Raw genomic sequence first — 19,824 nt, 5'->3', positions numbered from 1 at the left:
TTCCCCAAAGATGTGCTATTACAGCACAGGATAGCATTTGGGTTGAAGCAAGCATGGTTTATACTTGAGGGACCTTGTGTACATGTACATGCCTTTGCCAGCAACAATAATACAGAGGCTGTGTGCGTAATTGGTGCAGTTAGGACTCTCATTCTGTTAGCACAGGTGACTACTTACTGTGTGTTTTGGGACCCTATGAATGCCAACTGTTCACCACGCACCTGTCTCAAAGACAAGGGACTTGCTCTGCCTTGATTTTTTTTCACAGCAATTTGTTTGAGCTGCCACGTTTTTTTCTTTCCTTGAAGAGAGAATCGTTCTTTATTTACCATATTATAGGCCTACACAAAAATCAAAAAGAGACCTTTTATGTCGCAAAGACTTTAACTGAAACAAATGATTGAGAAATTCCTGCTACATTTTATGGTACAGAATCGAGATAATTTAACCCGATGATGTCGATAAAAATGTAGGACACAAAAATCTTTTAAGCTCTTTTATTTTGCAAGTGTCAGACAAATAAGTTGGTTTAAAACTGAAAGAATGTCAATTCATTTATGAATCATTTTTTTCACAAGAGAGTCAAGAATAAGTCATATTCAGAAAGGCATTGTTTTGTGCCATTTTGTGCTTCTTCAACTTCTCTTTCATCAACTATACTTATCACCTAATCAAGTTGACTGCACTGCACACCCACAGCCAGCCCCTCCCTTAAGTTACCGCCTCATACCGCAGCCTACCAGTACATTTCAGCATCTTGGGCAGAGCCACGAATTCTGCACACCAGGAGCAAGTCATTCTGTCCATCAGCGAGCGACAATTAGATCCCTGCTGAATTCATTTGTGCATTCCGGGGACCCCCAGAGGTCAAGTTGTGACCTGCGTGGGGTCAGGCCACAGCTGGGCGGTCTGTCTGTGATCAAAGTGATGCAGCAATGCCAAGGAGTGGAGCGCAGTCATGTCAAGAGAGAGAGAGAGAGAAAGAAAAGAATTGGCAAGCCTACATGTTTTTGACAACATAATTTTTGTCAGTTGTCCTATTTATTTAGGTTGGATTGCTTTGAGAAAAACATATGGTGAGGTAATGAAAGACTTCCCTCATACGTCACTGGCATTGAACATTTGTATAACCAGACATGTCAAATTGGAATCCTGATGGAGGATGGCAGATTTGCCAATTATGGATAAAACAAAAACTACAGTGTTTGCATGGATTCTCTACTTGGAGAAGGGGTTCAAGGTTGGTGGTATTATACCACAGGGAGGATCAAGCTTGAAAAAAACCCTGTTTTGGAGTGGAAGCAAGAGTGACCAGAATGAGAGTTACAGAAGAATAAAAATGAATTTGGCAAAGTTCCCCCAGAATGTGGGAGTTGCTATCTGAACCGATGTAACCCCAGTCAGCTGTGAGGATGAAATTGAATCAAGTGAATTGATATCCTGAGCAAACTTTTGCCCGCACGGCAATAACATGTACATGGAAAAACTACATGCAAAAATTTTGTAATAAGTTTGGAAAGTTTGTAGATTTTGCTGAGGAAGAAAACTGTGTGTTGCGCATTCTCATGTTTTTAATCAAATCAAAATTACCAGCAGCTCACAGCAGTCCCAAATCCATCCAATACTGCTCAACTTGAATGTGGATTGTTATGGAACACGTGTACATGTGTGGTTAATGCATGTACATGTATGTTGCCTTGAAACATGCTCAGAAAGATTTTCCCAGTGTAGGCTTATAGACCATGGGGCAAATTTTACTCATTCAGTTTTTTTATGAGTTTTGATCACTGTCCTTGAATCCTCCTCCCCCAACAAAAGAATGGCCCAGCAGCCCCCTCTTAATCTGGTAGTTTCATCCCCTTAATTGGGCAATTAAAATAGCTTAAGCTTTTCAGATGTTGCCATTTTGTGTTTTGTATCAAGATTGAAATCTTTTTGTTGTCCCGCTTATCGGGGAGACACCGGTAATGGCCTGCTTATGATATTGATAGAGGTACAGGTGTGTTTCTTCCGGATATACTTTGAATCTACTGAAATATTAGAAAGTCAAATTCTTTGTGGATGATGGGAACATTACCTTAGGATTTCATTTTCAAAAAATGATTGGCTGACTTTTTACAAAGGTTACAGATGGAAACCATTGATTAATTGTAAACAATGTGGACTCCAGAGTTGCTTTTGCTGTCAAAACATTTGGCTTTCCATGACTAAAAATAGAGGCTACACAAAAACTGGCTGTGGGAAAGTATGGGAATATTGCATTATTGCTACACAACCTGTCAGTTTGTGCAGAACAAAATGTAGCCAACTCATGTTGTGTCTACTAGTTACAGCATATAATCTGAGAAGAAACTTACACATTTGACATTCTGTAAAACATTTGGCCTGTTTCATCTTGCTCTTCTGTCATCATGCTGATTGTACTCATTTATTAATGATTGAGAATTCTTCTGGCAGATGTTGAAAGGAGAAACAAAATCAAGAAAGTTAATTACATCATGATAAGGTTTGCCAAGAATGACATGAGTGCATACGCATGTGTTCAAACCATATCTGGACATATTAGACATCATGAGAAAAAACTAAACCAAACAAAAAACCGATCCACTTTTCATTGAGCGGTGTTTTCAAACCTACACGGATACTTAATAAGGACACTATTTTTGGAGTACATGTGAGGTCTAGACAGAAGTTAACCAGTATCTGATGTTAAGTCATGGGGTGCATAAACATGTGCATGTGCAACAATTTAAAAATCAGTTCTGGGTTTCAGTCAAGAATACATTGAAAAGGATTCTTGGAGAAAGAGCAAGGCTTTTGACATGGGTTGTGCATTGTACTGATCCAAATCTTTGAGTCTTGAAAGAGCTCATATTCTGTGCAAAAGTTACCAAAGGTGTAAAAATGGTCTACCTTTATGTACATTGGGCTGCAAAGTTCCTGTTGAGCCTGGCAAATTCAATACCAGTAGCTACCAACCTGGAAGGGGGTTTGCCTAATTGATTGACCTGTGGTTACCCCTTCACCCCAGTAATGGTGTACCTATGTACCTGTAATTAGCGAGTATTGGAGGTGATTATGACTGTAATCACCTGCCACTAGCACCCATGTTGCTGGCAGGAGTGACAGGCTATTGTGATGCTATCAGTTAAAAGGACAGTTAGAAAACCACAGGGCTTTGTGTCATTTGAGATAGGCATCCCCATGCTGTTTTGCACTGTGGACATTGTCACCAACTGCAGTAACACACTGGGCCGAACAAGTTTGCCACTATAATGATGGGCACACACATGTACAGGGGATCAGTTTACAATTTGCTAAGGTATCCAGAAACAAAATTCAGAAATTCCAAGGGATTAACAAAATAGATAAACATCGCAGTCCTTCAAATTACATGTGTGCATACAAAAAAAAAAGGAATGATGTATTCTTGCTGCTGAGATACCGTAGAAATGAAACGACAACTTTGACAGTAACACTAGGCAGCATTTACCATGCTTTTCTTTATGAATTCCAGGTCATCTGAAATTAATAGGATTTATTTCTACACAATGTGACCTTTTTGGTGGTGCATTCAGGCCCCCCCCCAATTGAGCCATTGACCATGGTGGTCACCTGTCTGCTCAAAGCTATTCATGGGTGTAATAATACCCTAGCCAGTCCAACTGGCAGACCACTGCTTTTGTTACTCGACGGTCATGTCCTGTTTTCTCTATAAATGAATTGACAGGGGTGGTCATGCCAGTGCTGTGCTTTTGTGTACATGTAGCAAATTTTTACCAATCCAAGCCTTTAATTAATAATTTCCCCAGAGTTTTGAATATATCCCCTTGCCATTTGGTTGTTCATGTGTTTTCAGGGTGGCCTTTGAAAAGTTCCCATACATGTATTTTTGGTATAACCATGGTATCCTTGAAAATGCTATGAAATATAATACATGTATTTACCAACAGTTCTTTTTCCAGACCCGTTCATTTAATTTTTATAAAATTCAAGACAGCTCACTTCAGGCCAAGTCAATGCAAATTAAATTCCACACCTTAACAAGCAAGTAATTGCAGTGCATGTGAAATGACCTACAATAATTTTTTAACCACACATGCATCAAGTCAGTCTTGAGTGAAATTTCGGAAAATGTCACCTGAAAAAAAATGGAAAATCAATGGTAACATGATGAGCCAGGGTACCTCAAATTCCAAAAGTACAATCCACCCTGAGTTGAAGGTGTTGGTATAAACCCTAAATATACTTCGACCAGTAAACATAGAGCAGTACTTCTTCCTTTGTGTGAAAAAAAAATGGAAATGATATGCTAAAGTTTAGCTGATGATTTTGCTGTATCGAGCCAATACAGCTTGATATTTTTATGTCCTGAACTTTGTCCAGTAAAATCTTGTGAAAGGTCTCAGAATGTAGGATTTTCAGAGTAATGTGATAGAAGAGGATGGAAGAGGAATTTTAATGGAATTGAAAAGGTCATTTAAAAAGACAGTGAAGGTCCTCCTGTACGGAAGAAAAAAAAATCCTCTCAACTTTATGAAAAGATTGCTAAATTCATTGAAGGCCGAGAAACTCAAAATTGTGTTTTTCTTACCATCACCCATTTCAAAGTCCTTGGTATTTGTCCACCTGCGTCATCAAATGCATTCCGCCTTTCAGTGGATCGACAATGCAACACACGTTGTCGGTAGAACTCGAAAGGCCCCCGATTTGGACAAAAAAAATCACACGGGCAGAGAAATGAAAATACTGGCTTTTTGTGGACATAAAGGGACTCTGGCTCTGTCACAAGGAACAATGGAGTTTCCTGCTTTGAATCCTTGAACAACTGTCTCAGTACAGAACACTTGTTATTTTTTGATGGCAAATGGAAAGGACTGGTTGAGTGGTTCTTAACTCCAGAAAAATACTGTTCCTCGGATGCCGCAGACTGGCTGTCAATAATATTGATCTCGCTTGATGTTTCTTGGATATAAGGTGGCTTCCAGCTAGCAGAATTTTAAAAGAAATCTCACGAAGATAAACAAAATTTAAGTGAATGCAATTTGGAGTTACAAAAGAGGGAGGAGATGAACTGAAAGATGAAAATAATATTGTGGTCTGTCAGAAAAATAAACTTCAGGCCATAGGTCATCACATTATGACAACTCACTGAAGTCACTCATATTTGTTCCCCGTGTATACTTTTTAGTTAATCGGATTAGTGTCACTCAGAAAAACTTGAAAATAATATCAGTCCATCTGTTAATCACGTTATCCCCTCCTGTAACACTATTCACGATTATTTTGTGAAAGGAGGACCAAGTGTAGAGTGATAAAGTGCCCATGCTGACGGAGTGCACATGTTACAAGATGTTTAGGAGGCGTGGTACCGTAGCACTTGCTGGTGTTTTAAATTCACTCAATCCAAATCTGTGCAAATGTGCTGAATGGCGGTTCTAAAATGACACCCAAATCCCCTGAGGATTTGGTAAGGCGCATGTACCCTTAACGTTTTTTTTTCCCATTAGATTTAGAAAGTGTGAGCGTCTATACTCACAACAGGATTTTTGGGGTTTGTAATTCCTCTTTATCTTGGGCTGTAGATTACAGTTGGTAGATTCTAGGAAAATAAGTTGTGTGTGAATTGATAAAGTTTCAAGGTCCTTGCTGTAGAAGCCTCACAAACTTAGCGAGTGGCTTACATGTACTTGTAGTTTGATTACAGAGTTATGTACAACTGGGAAAAAGGACTTTAGTTCTAAACCATAAATAAATTTAAGATTTAAACTAAGTTTGCACTGAATACCATCATCACATGGGTAGTCCCCGAAACTGAGTCAGTTTCATTATATTCTTCACCTTAAGTGGGAATCTCAAGTTTGTTTCACACCTCAATTTGTTCCATTGCTCCTGTCAGATGTCTAAATCTGTGAACTGGGTCAGACACTTGCTTTTTACTGGGCCAATAAAATTTCAAAACACGCATGTGGAGCAGATGCCTCAGACACACCATCGGGTGCAAAATGCGTCCCGCTCTTTCACAATTAGACACCTTCATACACCAGTCTAAGCCCTGGGGGCAGGAGACAGGCGCCGGATAATTGAGCATTTTTTCTTTCCCCTCCCCCCTTTCCAACCCCCCCTCTTCTCGCCCCTGGTTTAAAAATGTTTTGCTTTATCAAATAGAGGTTTTGCAGAGCCGCAGTGTGCTGATCTGATAATGGTTGTCAGAGAGGCCGGACCGGGGTGGGATTCGCGTCCTATTTAGATAAATGGAGCAGTGGGGCAATCATGATCTATAAAGTTGGTCTACAATTGAGAAACAGGGAGAAGACTTGAGCGAGGCTTTCTGGCAATTCTGGGTGGAGGTTCTAGTAATGTTTTAACCGGTCTCCTTGACTCCCTGTTTTGATGATTAGGAATGTTTTGCATGTATCACATTTGTCTTAAAATCAAAGCTCTGCGCAGTTATCTACATCATATCCCGGATTAGTGGGCTGGTTATATTTTGATTTCTGTGTAGAACAATTTCCCACTCCTCCCAGCACTTAGGATGAGGACTCCTGACATGCCTTGTATTCATTTATGTTTTAACATCAGAGGACAGTGTAACAAAATGACAAAGGATACGTTTTCTGTATTTATGCAGTACCGTGTGATATACTAGGGTATTTCATTCCAGTGGTGGGCCATACTGCATACAGTGTGTTGCCAACTTGAGTAGTTTGCCTTTGAACAGTCGTACAACACCAATGGAATGATTTCCAAAGTGGGGGGGGGACAGTTATGAGACCATCAGGCATCAGCTGTTAATAGACCAATTCATTAAGCCCCGCCCTGTCATAAGGGTAAGACCTGCCAAAAGTGGAAGCTTGCCCCCTCCTCCCTCCTGTCAAAAAGGTGGGAGGGGCTGTTGGCTCCCTGTGCTCCTTACCCCTTTCCATTGCCAGTGGCGGCATGTTACTTGTACTGTATGTAGCAGGAAGTTTTGTCAATAAAGCTCACATGGTGCATCAAAAACTCACCGTAAGATGCCAAGCAGTGGCTTTTGAGACCTGGACCAGTACCCATGGGACGTGAGTGGACAATGGTCACGTACAGAGGCTTAGAAATCACTTCTCTTTCCAATGTTCTCAAGTTCTGGATTTATCGATAGCTCCTGTCATCTGATTTCAAATTTTAGGAATAGTTACAACATGACGTGGAACATGCATTACATTTCTCGGGAACTTGGCAATATTTCATCATGCCTGTGCTTAGCTCACAGATGAAATGGTCAACATTCTGTAACAGAAATTTGGGTATGTAAATGTCCAGATTCCTTGCTTTTAGCCCTTGAAATATGCCAACTGTTTACGCTAAACTATCTGCCATAGCTTAATAGCAAAGACTACAGTGAGCAGAGCCGTGAAATTTGAAATTATGAAATCAGGCGTGTCTGAATTTGCCAGCATCATGGGATGATAGTTTGTTGTATTCCTAAAGAGATGCAATTTCGTCATAAACAACTGTACACAAAGCAGGTAGACGTTTTGCCAGTTGGGTGTGTTAGAGGTTTCAAACTTGGTCTGACAGCTTTACGAGCATAGAATAACACCGCACAAATTGCCCATGCGAGAATATATGTGACAGAGGATTGTTCTGATCCATCCTATATACCGGCACAGCACCCATTACGTCTCTGTAGTGTTACAGGACTGTTACAAAATAATAAGCCTGCACTTTCAAACTTGTAATGCGAGGGTTGTGTATACAAGATGTATTATTTCTGGTACAGCTGATTTGGCCATTTGATGTTTCCAGCGAGGGTGCTTCCACTCCATTGCATCCAAGCATTCAGGAATGCTGACAAATTAGGAAAGAGTGCAAAGAATGTAAATTTGCTTGCAGCTGAATAGTGGCGATAAATTTGTTGACGTATCTTTTCACATTGAGTGTTCAGCACAGTCAGCAGAAGCTTTTTGTGGTGGAGGGGATTAGTTGAAATTTGGTTTAAATTAAACATACTGTGCCAACCAATTTAATCAAATTCCATGAAGTTTTGGCTTGAAAGCTTTTTTGTTGTTAATTATCTTCTCTTTTGGGATGTGTGAAATAGCTCTGTGAAATAACGCAGTAGAAGCACTCTGATCAAGTTTCTTACATGCTGAAGTAAATCATTGGACTTCGTCCAGATTTTCATATTTATAGATTTTGATGTGAAAGCAGAGCTGTAGAAAAATGTGATAAGTTTCTCGATTCCCTTGATTGAAAAGACAGTTGTGTTCCCTACATGTACATGTAGCTTGGCACTCTGTGGCACCCGTCATGGTCATATTGTTTACCCCCAACTTCCTGAGCCCAGAACATGGCACGCAAGCAAGAACTCAGTCAGTAATCAAACCAAATGTTTCATCTGCCAGGACATCAAGAAAAAAGCTGTCAGCTGTCAATTTCATTCCATTTGGATTCTCATAGAGGTCCCAGTGGTTCAGTCACAATCGTCTCACAATTCTATTTTTTTTCTCCATTTGCTGTTTCAGACAACCTTTTGGCAGTGTGTCAACACGTCTGCACCAGGTAAGCCAAACAAAACATCACTCCTTTTTTTTTCCCCATTTTTTTTGACGGATGTACGGTGCGTGACTTTTCCTGCGTTCCTCAGACTGTTTCTTGCGACTCTGAATGGCTGCTTTCTTTGTGTTCTCCCCAGTGTCTGTTTTTCTGCCTGGGCAAAAATCCCTGCTTTGTCAGGAAGACTATTATAATTGCCATGTTTGTTATTCTTTGCTGTGAATGTGCTTTTTTTTTGGCACATTCTTGTACATGTACTTCAGGCAACTTTTAATGGTATTTGGAGTGTCAATCAATTTTAGGAGTTGTGCTCTTCATCTATTTCTGATGGTACATTTGACAAAAACACTGCGGGGAAATTCCAAATTACTGCACAATAGAACATGTTTATTAACTACTTATATTTTGCTGCGTGTTCTCGTGCATTGTACATGCACATGTAGAATGGAAAAGTTTGAAGTTTAATGTACAAAGCGGGACTTGGGAAAGGTGAAATTGTAATTTTTTTTCCCCACGAAAGTTGACTTCATCAAAGGTGTCATCGTGGTTCACTGATGAGCTGTACTACGGTATTTACCATGAAGACTTTTTAGTTTTTACAAATGGCTGATAAACATCAGCTCTTATAACTTCTTGATCGATCGAGGAAAAAAAAATGAGTGTGGGTCGTTTCTAGATTGAAATGTGTGGAAAGCTCCTACACTGTTGTAGTACATGCTAAATCCTCCAGGTGTGCCGGTAGGTATGCTCTTTTACATGGTTATATGACCAGAAGTGTGGGTGTACGTAATGCACCATCCCCACTGGGAGACACAAACAGTAATTGCAGGAAGCAATAAAGAACATGGAGTTATTAGACCAACCCGTGACACAATCTGCCATGACAGACTCATCTCATGTGGAAAAAGCTTGCTAGAATGCACCGGTTTACGGCACAACAGACCCCCCTGTGATCCACCCACCGCCGCCCATTAAAGGATAACCCGCAACTTCCCCTCCGTGCCCAGTGGGACCTTACTGGTCCCCTGTATTGTCCCCCTAATGGCCGCCATTCTCACTCAGACACGTCTCGACAATTTGCGGCACACAGGCCCTCGGTTTTTCTTTTTGAACTCTCAAGAAGCCCTTTCCTCTGTGTTTAATGAGCTGTATGGCCGGCACCCATTGTACCTCCCCACGGACCGTTTGAGTTTTCAATAACCCCTGGTGGCGACCCCATTCTTTTTTGGAGAAGGATTCGACCACGTGCAGGGTCTGCCTCCTCACCTTATTGTTCCGGATCCTGGTTTGTGAATAACTCAAGTGACTGACTGCTTGCCAAACCACACGTTGGGAAATTTTTTTTGGGGGGTGCATTTGTACAGAGTGTTTGCGCAGAATGAAGGCAGCAGTTTTGCTGGCATTGTCCCATCTTGGCAAAAGCCCACCCCTGAAATCAACGGTAATACCCGCTCTTGTTCCCCCTTCAAGAGACGGCAAAGCAGGGATTAAGGGTTTAGTGTCTTTTGGGAGGGAGCTATTGATCCCACCTTGCCAGCATTGATTTCACAGGGGGATTTGGCACTCCAAAATATCAAGGGGATAAACCTGTGTGAGACAGACTTTGAAGAGTATGTTATTCAAACCAATGTTCCAATTTGGCACCGTTGATACCGAGAGTAGAAACATTAGCCAGGACCTTCCGAGTAGAGGGAAACCATCTAGTGAACTGTAAAGAAAACCTGACTGACATTGAACATGGAGACGTGACTTTTTCATGCTGCCATCACTGTTTTAAGTGGAGCATAACATCCATAAAAATGCTTCCTCTTTTGTTGAAACCTCAGCAGCTTTATCACCGAAAGTCTTTTAGAATTGGCAAATAGCAGTTAGGTTTATGACTGTCCCAAACGAGGTCATAAAAGCTATTAATGTCCAAACTGTGCATGGGTTGTTTCATGCTTAAGGGGGACTTCTGATCCTTGTAAGCACGTTTTAGTGTGGATGCTGTTGATTCAGTGAATTCTATTCAGTTTTGGTTATTTCCTTTTGCTTAGTAATGGCTTTAAGCTCTGTCAAGATAAGAAGGATGGATGGTGCGTGTCAGTTCTGAGGTGCATCGGGATTGTAAATAAAACATAAGGGCATTACCGTGGTTGATCATTCCAAAAGAAAGACATTCAGACACACAGCTGCTTCCTTTACCAGATCCCTTCAATCAGGGTAGACAATTGTTTATATCCTGTTTTATGTTCTAAACTTCAAAATAGTTTACATTACTGAACGCCTACATTAAAAACTTCAAAGTTTTCACATCAGTTTGTTCACTTCGCTTTCATTTGGATTTGGATTTCTAGCAGTTACAGTGAAGTGTCTTAAGCTGTGTCTGCATTTCCTGGCTGTGGCTACCGTCTACATGGAGGTCAGAGTCTTACTGAAGTACGGACTAAGCCCATTTTGGACCTGAGTTTAGGCAGAATCGGATATTGAAGACCCCTAACCTCTCAAGGCTTTGCACGGTTATTGTTCAGTGCACTCTGCATCATCACTGTGCCTTTAACCTAGATTTGACCGTGTAAGGCCGGCCTTCTGTTTCTACTTATGGAGCATAGACCTAGTATAGCCATGTGTCAAGCCAACATGAAATGAAGTGCAAAATAGTTAGGCCAGAGATAATCCACTTGCATTCTGGTTGCCCCGTGGACAGTGTATGTAGTGGATGCACACAGCTTCTTCTGGCAACCAGTGATGGATCTGCTACAAGATGAATGGCTGCAACGGAGGAAGCCCTCCATTTAGCATCTGCCACTACCAATGTGACCTGGAAGCGGGACAAGAGATAAAGAGACATACCATCTTGCACTGCTGTCCTTGCTGATAACATGGAGGAAGGAACACAGTGTGTACATGTACAAGCTTTGTATCTTTATGGCCTGAAGTACACGGTACACACGCACCAGAGAAGAGTGGCTACAGCAGTCGCCACTGGCATCCATAGGTACATGTGCTATTACCAGCCTTATTCAGATGTAGGCTTATGCAGCTGACGTTATTGTGGAGTTGAGTTCCGCTACAATTTCAAGGAATAAAAAAAGCAGAAAATAGTGGTTCATATTCTTACAGTTTCAATCTGGTAACAACAACATACACATTACCTGGTATTTTAAGTGGAATCTTTTTTGGTAAAGCAAACAAGTAATCCTTTTGTTTTTAATTTAACCATTTACCCCAATGTAGGGCAGTGAACATTACACAATTCTTGTAGAACTTTCTTTTGGCATTACTGCATAGAGAATTAAGTTCTGTCATCCTGGACCTGATCATAGGCTCATTGAGTCCTGTTTACACAGAAAGCTGAGTATTGCATACATGATATCAACTGTGCCTCTGGATGATATGACCCTCCTCATCCAAAGAGAGCTGAATTCCCTGTTTCTGGAGTTTGTTGACCACTACAAGTAGCTTGAGGGTGCATGGACAGACAGGAAAACATGAACCTGTGCAGTGACATTCCAGCAAGATACAAGTACTTCTTCTGTAGGGCAGCTATCACTTACGCGGTCTGTGCTGGCTAGATAATGTGACATGGAACAGATCCAAGTGATCTCCATCATGCATTTCTAATTGCATGTTCTGCACTTTTTCGACTTAGGAATGAACGTGTAGCAAAGTAACAAGGGCAGAAAGGGACCATGTCAAGGTTCAGCAGCTATAGACTTGTATCAAGTCATTTGGACTTTTATTAGAATATTAACTGGTTTTAAACTCAAGGTTTCTCGAAAACTAGTACCTGTAAAAAGTCTCTAGATATCTTTTCCATTTCTGAATAATCCTATTCTACTTTTATCTCGTTATCACAAAAACAACGACCTTATGGAATTTCCCCATTTTCTCTCATAAAATTTTAAAGCACTTTTCAAATTCCTGTCTCAAAAATTGAGTATGTGTTTCTAGTTTCTCGGGGTATGAGCAGCCTCAATAACTGGTATTGGTTTTTGTGCCCTAAGGGGGGCGTCCACGGAGGGGCGGGTCTAAGACTTTCAGAGGGACCGCTAATTGCCCCATCCAGCCCTCCCTCCTTGCCTAGCCGGAGGGGGAATTCTATTGGGTAGCAGGTAGGCAGCAGTAACTAACCTAACCCATTCCCCTTGGTCTGTGCAGACTGCAAGGTCCAATTACCCCACTGGAAACATTTTCCGGTTTGGAGAATAATAAACTCTGAAGGGTTGGAAGGCTGCCGTATATTGAGGTTCAGCCATGCATGTTACGTCCGCTTGCATTTTTTTCTAGCTGTGTTCCATGCACACAGGAGTTCATACACTTCATAAAAAAACCCGCACACTACAGGCAAAACAGCATTATGTATGGAATAATAAAATAAACTTTTATAAGGATTACTGAAAGTATTATTCGTATACCAGCCTAAAAATCAGGGCTGATGAACTTTTCAGTGGGTCTGTAGAGTTGGCATGATAACAATCTGTGTTGTGCCTTCATCAGCAAGAGACTGTTGCATAGATTGAACTTGAGTTTGTCAGGGTACGGTAGCTTTCTGGTGAAATATTGATGCCTACCCTGATCTTATCAGGATTCGTTTTTCCCCTGACTTGCTGTTCAATTTTCACCTTCAGTGAATGTTTTCTGGGCAACCATGTCAAGAGTCTTTTCCTGTTTCCCTGATAAACATAGCCAGACAAAGCCTTGGTCTGTTAAGCGTTTCAGCTGTTGAGGTGATTTTCTTTTCCTTTTCTTTTGTTGTCGAGCCGTAAAGTCCCTGACTGATGTTATCAAAATCTGTTTGACATTTTGCTGTTGGTTTTTTCACCTCTGTTCATTTTTTTTATCGTAAGTCTGCTTGCTAGTTTGTGTGGGTTATTGTAGATTTTACGATATTGGATAAATTTGATTGCAACTGTGGCAAAAACCAAAGTTCAGAGTTCTAACTGGTAGGGAATGGCAAAAGTACATTGCCTAGGTTGAGTTTTTCTCCGTATGGCCATGGGTGGTCCACTTTTACAAGAGGGGAGAGGGTATTTTCTTCACAAACGTGTAGCAGACAGGTGGATATAGGGAGTCTGTGTACAAACATATAGGTTCAGCACTTTGTGCACCAACATATGGGAGGGGAGGTTTGGCCCGCCCTGTTTCAGTGACTGCCCCCATGATTGACACGCCCCCTCTAAAAGTAGCGTCAGGGATAGTTAGGACAAGTCACGAGATCTGGATTAGGTCATGCAGCATTTGGTAAAATGAACGCATCACATGATTTCTGGCCATGCTGGGGACAAACTCCCACTTCAAAGAATTAAAAAACCAAAAGTTGTTTCCTTGGGGGAAAATTGGTGATGGTACCAAGGTTGGGAAAACATGTTTTGTAATGTGTGGCTGTCACATTGGTGGGGCTTAGGGCGAGAATAACTTGGAACAAAAGTTGTTGGGGTTTTGGGCAGTTGTCATGCCAAAACAAAGATGAGATAAACCCAACCCAAAGTAGCATGTGGTATGTTGTGCTCAGTGTTTAATTACCTTGTTGGAAATGTTTGAAATAGTCAAGAATATATCTGCAGCAAATAAGAGAAACTCCGTTCAACATGGAAAACAAGAAGGAAAAAAAATCCTTTTTGAGGAGAAAGTACCAGACAGAGTTCCAAAGAGACTAGAACCACTTGGTAGAGCATCAGAAGAATCGTTTCTGTTTTCCTAGTGTCGTAAATCTTTCCCGCGTCAGCAAAAGGTTCAGGGACTGTGTCAGCTCCCGGGAGTTCAGAAAAAAGAACTTTTCCCTCCACTGTCAAACAGGAAAATACTACCAACCCCCAGGCTTCATAAGTAGTCATTTTTATGAGATATCCAAACCACTTGGGGATAAATTTCAACCCATATTTACCAGGGAGAAAAATGCTGTTTTTGCTTTGGTAGGTTACTGAACTGGTAAACACTGTGATTGATTGCTGAGTTTTCAGAGTTTCTGAAATGTGACCAGTTGGGGTATTTTGGTATGTAATGAAGGAATCAGTTAGACTATTTATTCAGTAAAGAGTGGTTGGAAGTCACAGTATTCTCATAGTAGTTCTTTGTGATATTGATTTTGAATGTTGTCATTTGTTGAAAAACAAATATCCAAATATCGAACGGTTTTGAAGTGTGAGAGATCAGAATTTTAAAACCACCTTTCTGACCATGATAGAGACAGATCCATATTTCATCCTGTTGGTTACTTCCAACCCCACCTTCCATCTCTGACACATCAGTGCTACATTTTAACTAGCCTCCTGAGAGATTCATTTTTCATCGGGGCATTGTCACTTAATAGCTACCGAAAAGCAGCTGCTCAGTCAAGAAGTAGAACTGTGAGGAATTGGTGGGGGGGGGCTGCTCTTTGACAGACATTGACCTTCCAGAGGTCAGGGGTCACATTGTTTTTAGTAGATCCCCCTCAGTGTGTGAATGGACTTGGGACCCAATTAAACAGAATTCTGAGTACTTTCAGTTATTTTAGCTGCCCTCTCTTGAGAGTTTTTCCTCGTTTGTGGATCAAGTGAATCTGGATATCAGGCTGTCACATCCGGCTGTGCATATTTGAAATTTTTTTGTTCATTTTTTTTAAAAAATGGTCCCTTCCAAGAAATAATTTGTCAACTTTCACTCTTTCATTTTCTTGAGGAGCAAGCCTCATGCTGGGTGTAGTAGTTGAAATCCATTCAGTAACCTGGATTGGTCTACATGTACATATTTTCAAGTTTATAATTGACTTTGAGTGAATCAAACTAAACAACTTTCTACGCAAACTTTGCATTCAGAGTTGTAACAAGTAACTTCAACTTGTGGTGTAGCCCTGACCAAGGGGACTCCAGCATGTAACGATTTCTCCTCTGTGTTCCACTGATGCAGGACCAGATACTCATTTTTCCTGAAGACGAATACCCTATCCAGCTTAAAACTCACAAACGAAACTGAGGTCTTGGGAGAGAGAAGGATGGTGGTTTGGCTCAGTTTTTTCCCCCTTAATTTGTTTCTGATGGTTTCCGACAGTCCTCCTTTGATTATTGTCAGCCCGTTGCACTTCCTTCCTCTCAAGATTATTACAATCTCGATCTGCGATTTTATTTTTTTGTGAAGCTTGCCGAGGGCCAAACAGCGACAGACGTATCATCTCTAGCTCCCCCAATTGCTCTCTGTCCTCGAGGAATTGGCAAGCTGCTGGCTCCTCCCTAGAATACATCCCCTCCTGTGTCCTTTCTCGTGATTCATCACAAACAAAAAAAACGAGGTACGCAAACACTCGATCGTCAGTCTCGTCCCCGCTTTCTCACACACACTCTCTCTCTCCTCCTCCTCGCCCTGTCAAACGTACAAAACTACCAGCCTAGAGTTATGGCCTGGGAGATTTACAGGAGAAAATCTAAATTAAAACGCATCGATTTATGGCTACAGATGCATCTGTCCCGTGAAACTATATTGTTGGCCTACCACTGCCCTAGGCCTGGCAAATGCTGTATTTGTACACGGGTAATAAGTTAATATCACTTCAGAAATCCACACTTTGGCACGGGACATTTGTCATAATTTCCGATCAGAACTAGACAGGTGTAATGGGTCCCTCCCTGAGATTTTTTTTTATGATACTCCACTTGTCTTGGGGTAGTGGGCTGATTATTGCAGCACGGACAAGGTCCTTCATCTTGTTTCATGATTCATATGATGCATTTTTGACAAGTTATGTTCTGCAATCACTTGTGCTGAAGCACAGCTGAGATATGGCAATTTTCACTTGTCTCTTCCCCAGAATTCTTGCTAATTTTAAACTGGAATAGAATTGGAAATAAATCTGCATGTATGTACATGTAGGTTTCAGTTAACAAATTTCAAGAGGAATTCAGTGATGTTGTGTATATGAACGTGTTTGATCCATGGAACACAAAAGGTACTCTGGTGAAAACTTAGTTCTGGTGATGTGTATCCAGAATAGGTTGACAGAATCATTTTCATTTATAGAATTTTTAAACCCGGAAACAGTGACAGACATATCCCATCCTTGGAATAGAAAAATTAAATGCTATTCGAGTAAGAAAACTGTGTCCAACTTCAGATCACTCACTGTGAACCTCTTTGTAATGTTTGTGCTTTACAGTGCATAATGTCAGACAGGTGTTTGAGCAATGAATGCCTAATGATCAGAATAAATTTTAACTTACTCAGGTACCATGTTGCTGTAATCCATGTTTCTTTCACGTTTTCTTCCAGTAAAGCATGTAACTGTACTCAGTTTTACCATCACAGAAATAGAACCTCACAACATTTCCCTTTGATCGCTGTTCAAAATTCCAAGTGAATTCTTACCCAATCAGGACTTGACTGATGAAACTTGTCCTCCCTCCGGGGAAAAAAAACTTGAAAGAAAAAGTCTTTTGACTCACCTGTCAGCACGATCTCCAGTCTCACTCATATCTGCCCGGTAGAATGCCAACATTTTATTGCCACTTTCCACCGGGTGTTTCAAATGTTTCTGTCTGGTACTGTGGGTGTTATAAAAGGTGACTTTTTCCTTTATTTTCCTCTCATGATGCCATCTCGGTGAGTGACAGGAATTGAAACAAGTTGGAGTAAAGTTACTGTCTTGGATGTGGCAACACACTTCAACATCTTCAGTTTGACAGACTGTTGTATATATGAGCCTAAAATTATCCGTATGCAGTTCAAATCGGGGTAACATAGAATTTACAACCAAAAGACCCTAAAATTGACAACCGAAAGCTTGGATCTGTGCAGAGATGAGCTTTTGCCAAGGAAATACTATTTTTTGGTGTGCCTGGGTTGACCATCAGTCCAGTTCAGTTTCCTTGATGAAAAAGCAAATTGCCAAAATTTTGTAAGGGTATGAATACATTTGGCTTAACTGTACACACTTGTCGCATGTGATTATGAAAGAAAAGTCCTCATGAGGTGTGTACTGCATGGATATTGAAAAAGTCCCATCTTTAGAGAAATTATATTCTCTAGAGTTTTTAATAACTAAGCAGTTTACATCATGGTGTGATATAAACTCTAAATTAAAAATCAGACCCCCTGTACCTTTTTTCCCCACTTTCTATTGGCTGGGGTAAGGGCCAGGAGGGGGAAAGGTTGAACCTCCAATTGAAGTATTCTCGTTTTATGGTAATTAATTCATGCATGAATTTATGGTCCTGTCCAAAGTACCATCATATCCTGCGTTTACGCCAGACCTCCCAAGTCTGTCTAGGCTGCTCCCAACAGTTAAGACATTCTTTTCCTATGTCATTGGCAGCATTGACACATTACTTCATCTGGAGGGGGGTTAGGGGGTTGCAGACATGGTGACTACAGTGTCACCCCATGAAATGGTCCTGGATCACAACCCTGTCAATGTGTGGGGGGGCGCAGGTGGGCCTCAACTGCCATCAGCTTCAACCAAGTTCATATTTTATTCCACTTTACAGCTGAAGATGTTTTAGAGTGCAATTTTTTTTTCCTTTTGCATTTGAAAACACGCATTGCACCATCAAAAGTATTCAAGTGAAATGCAATCAACCAATACCAAATCAGCATCTTATTTTAATAGCTACATACTTCTTGAGTATTGTTACCATTCAACAAATTGTGCCACGTAGCAATTTCAGGAATTAGTCAGGTGAGTATGAACCAATTCAAATCGCACAATACCACAATACCTTGTACCTGTTTCCATTCATGCATGGCTATCTGTCAACCTCATAATGTATGAGCACGTTTTCCATATGAAAGCCATTTAAAGCTGCAATTAAACTAGGTGCCATATTTAGAAAGCCAGAGTCCTGTTCTTAATATTGTTCACGGGTTGAATGACCTGCAGTTTAATTTGAAATCGGCGTTTGGCGCTAACAAGAGAGATGATAAAATTTGGTTTATTAGATGTGAAATTTGAGTTCAGTGTCCTGCAACTGAAGCTGTCAACATCTGTGAGATATGTATGATGGATGAGGGATAGGGGATGAAATCTTGTTGCTAGAAAACGTCTTGCGGGTGCGGCCATCCAAGCATGCGATCCAGGCCGGGCATGTGTGTGAATAAACATTGCCAGGAATCGCTTCCAGAAGCCAGGATGGAGTGATAGATGGATAAACTCGTGGGCCTGCTGGATCTGTTTAGGTATTGCGGATGCATCAGCCAGCAGGCAGCGAGACAAAAGAAAGTGATGGAGAAAGCTATCTTTACTCTGGTGATGCGATCTTTTGACAGTGAAGGATGGAACAAGTCAGAATCTTTTCACAGACTTTAATAGTAGTTGCTTTGCTTGATCACATCAATGGCTAGTCTAATCTCTCATAACACTCTTGAAAATTGGGAGCTTTGAATTATGTGCGTGCGTTGATCCTTGGAATAGAACTTGAGATCGGAGCTTACATGTAGTCTTAAGATACTGAAACAAAGTAGAAATGATCTTCTGGAAAGGCAACCTTTAAAGACAAAGATCTCAAGCTCAAAACATGCTTTGCTTGAAGGAATGGATACAGGAATGAACTTTGCAGGTAGCACTGTGTGAAACTTCAAGCTCTTCTGTGAAGAAATGTTGGCTCTAAAGTCACATTTCTTCGGCATGTTACCTCTGCAAACCCTCCCTGTCCTCAGGGGAAGACACTTAACGTAAATGATACTCAAACCTACTTGATTAGAATATGGTACACCTGAAACCTTGGTAGGTATACTGGTACATGTACTAGTAGGTTAGGAAAGAAGGAAGGGCATTACCCTGAAGCTATGAAATATTCATTTCTACATAAAACTGATGATAGAAGAGATGACTTGCGTAGCTAAGATTTTCCTGTGACGCTGACCTTTCAAGATGTGGTTTATAAAGATGTATCAGACATGATGGGAAGGTATTGCTTGCATGCAGATGATGGACGATGCAACAGCAGATTTAACTGATGTTGTGATTGTAGGAAGGGAAGCAGTTGATTTTTTTTCAGCAAGCAAAATATTCACTTGATAATTGTTATGAGCAGACATTGTGCAGTAAAACCATCAAAGTTTCCAATGATGCATTTTTTCTCTTAATTGTCATAAAATGCCCAAGTCTTTGTCACTTCATGCATACAGGTATGTGTAGACTGGTTCTTTTGATACAATTATTTACTTGCATCCCGTGTTCCCTACACAGTTGCTTCAAAGTGCTACTTAATTTTCAATCCCCCCCCAGATATTTAGAGAAGTTGTTTTAAAGAACCACATGTAGTGGGTTGAAGAAATATGCTTCAACTGCTGTTTGACTCCTGGAGCTTTTAGGCCAACATCCTGTCATAAGTGCAGCTG

The 19,824-nt window shown here is 40.9% G+C and overlaps 1 protein-coding gene across 2 annotated transcripts in view; it reads left to right on the top strand.

The window, feature by feature from the left end:
* LOC110973353 (reversion-inducing cysteine-rich protein with Kazal motifs-like) overlaps nt 1–19,824 on the top strand; it is a 56,254-nt gene that overhangs the window by 13,687 nt on the left and 22,743 nt on the right. For both annotated transcript variants that reach the window (XM_022224091.2, XM_022224092.2), the window contains exon 4: nt 8,505–8,541. In XM_022224091.2, coding sequence (XP_022079783.2) covers nt 8,505–8,541 — 37 coding nt within the window. The remainder of the gene's footprint in view (nt 1–8,504; nt 8,542–19,824) is intronic.

Source organism: Acanthaster planci, linkage group LG17 (assembly GCF_054643075.1).
Source record: "Acanthaster planci isolate LZ-2023a linkage group LG17, COTS_SCS, whole genome shotgun sequence".
In the NCBI taxonomy this organism is placed as follows: Eukaryota; Metazoa; Echinodermata; class Asteroidea; order Valvatida; family Acanthasteridae; genus Acanthaster; species Acanthaster planci.
Note: the sequence above shows the minus strand (reverse complement) of the source record. Positions and strands in the feature narration are given on the sequence as shown.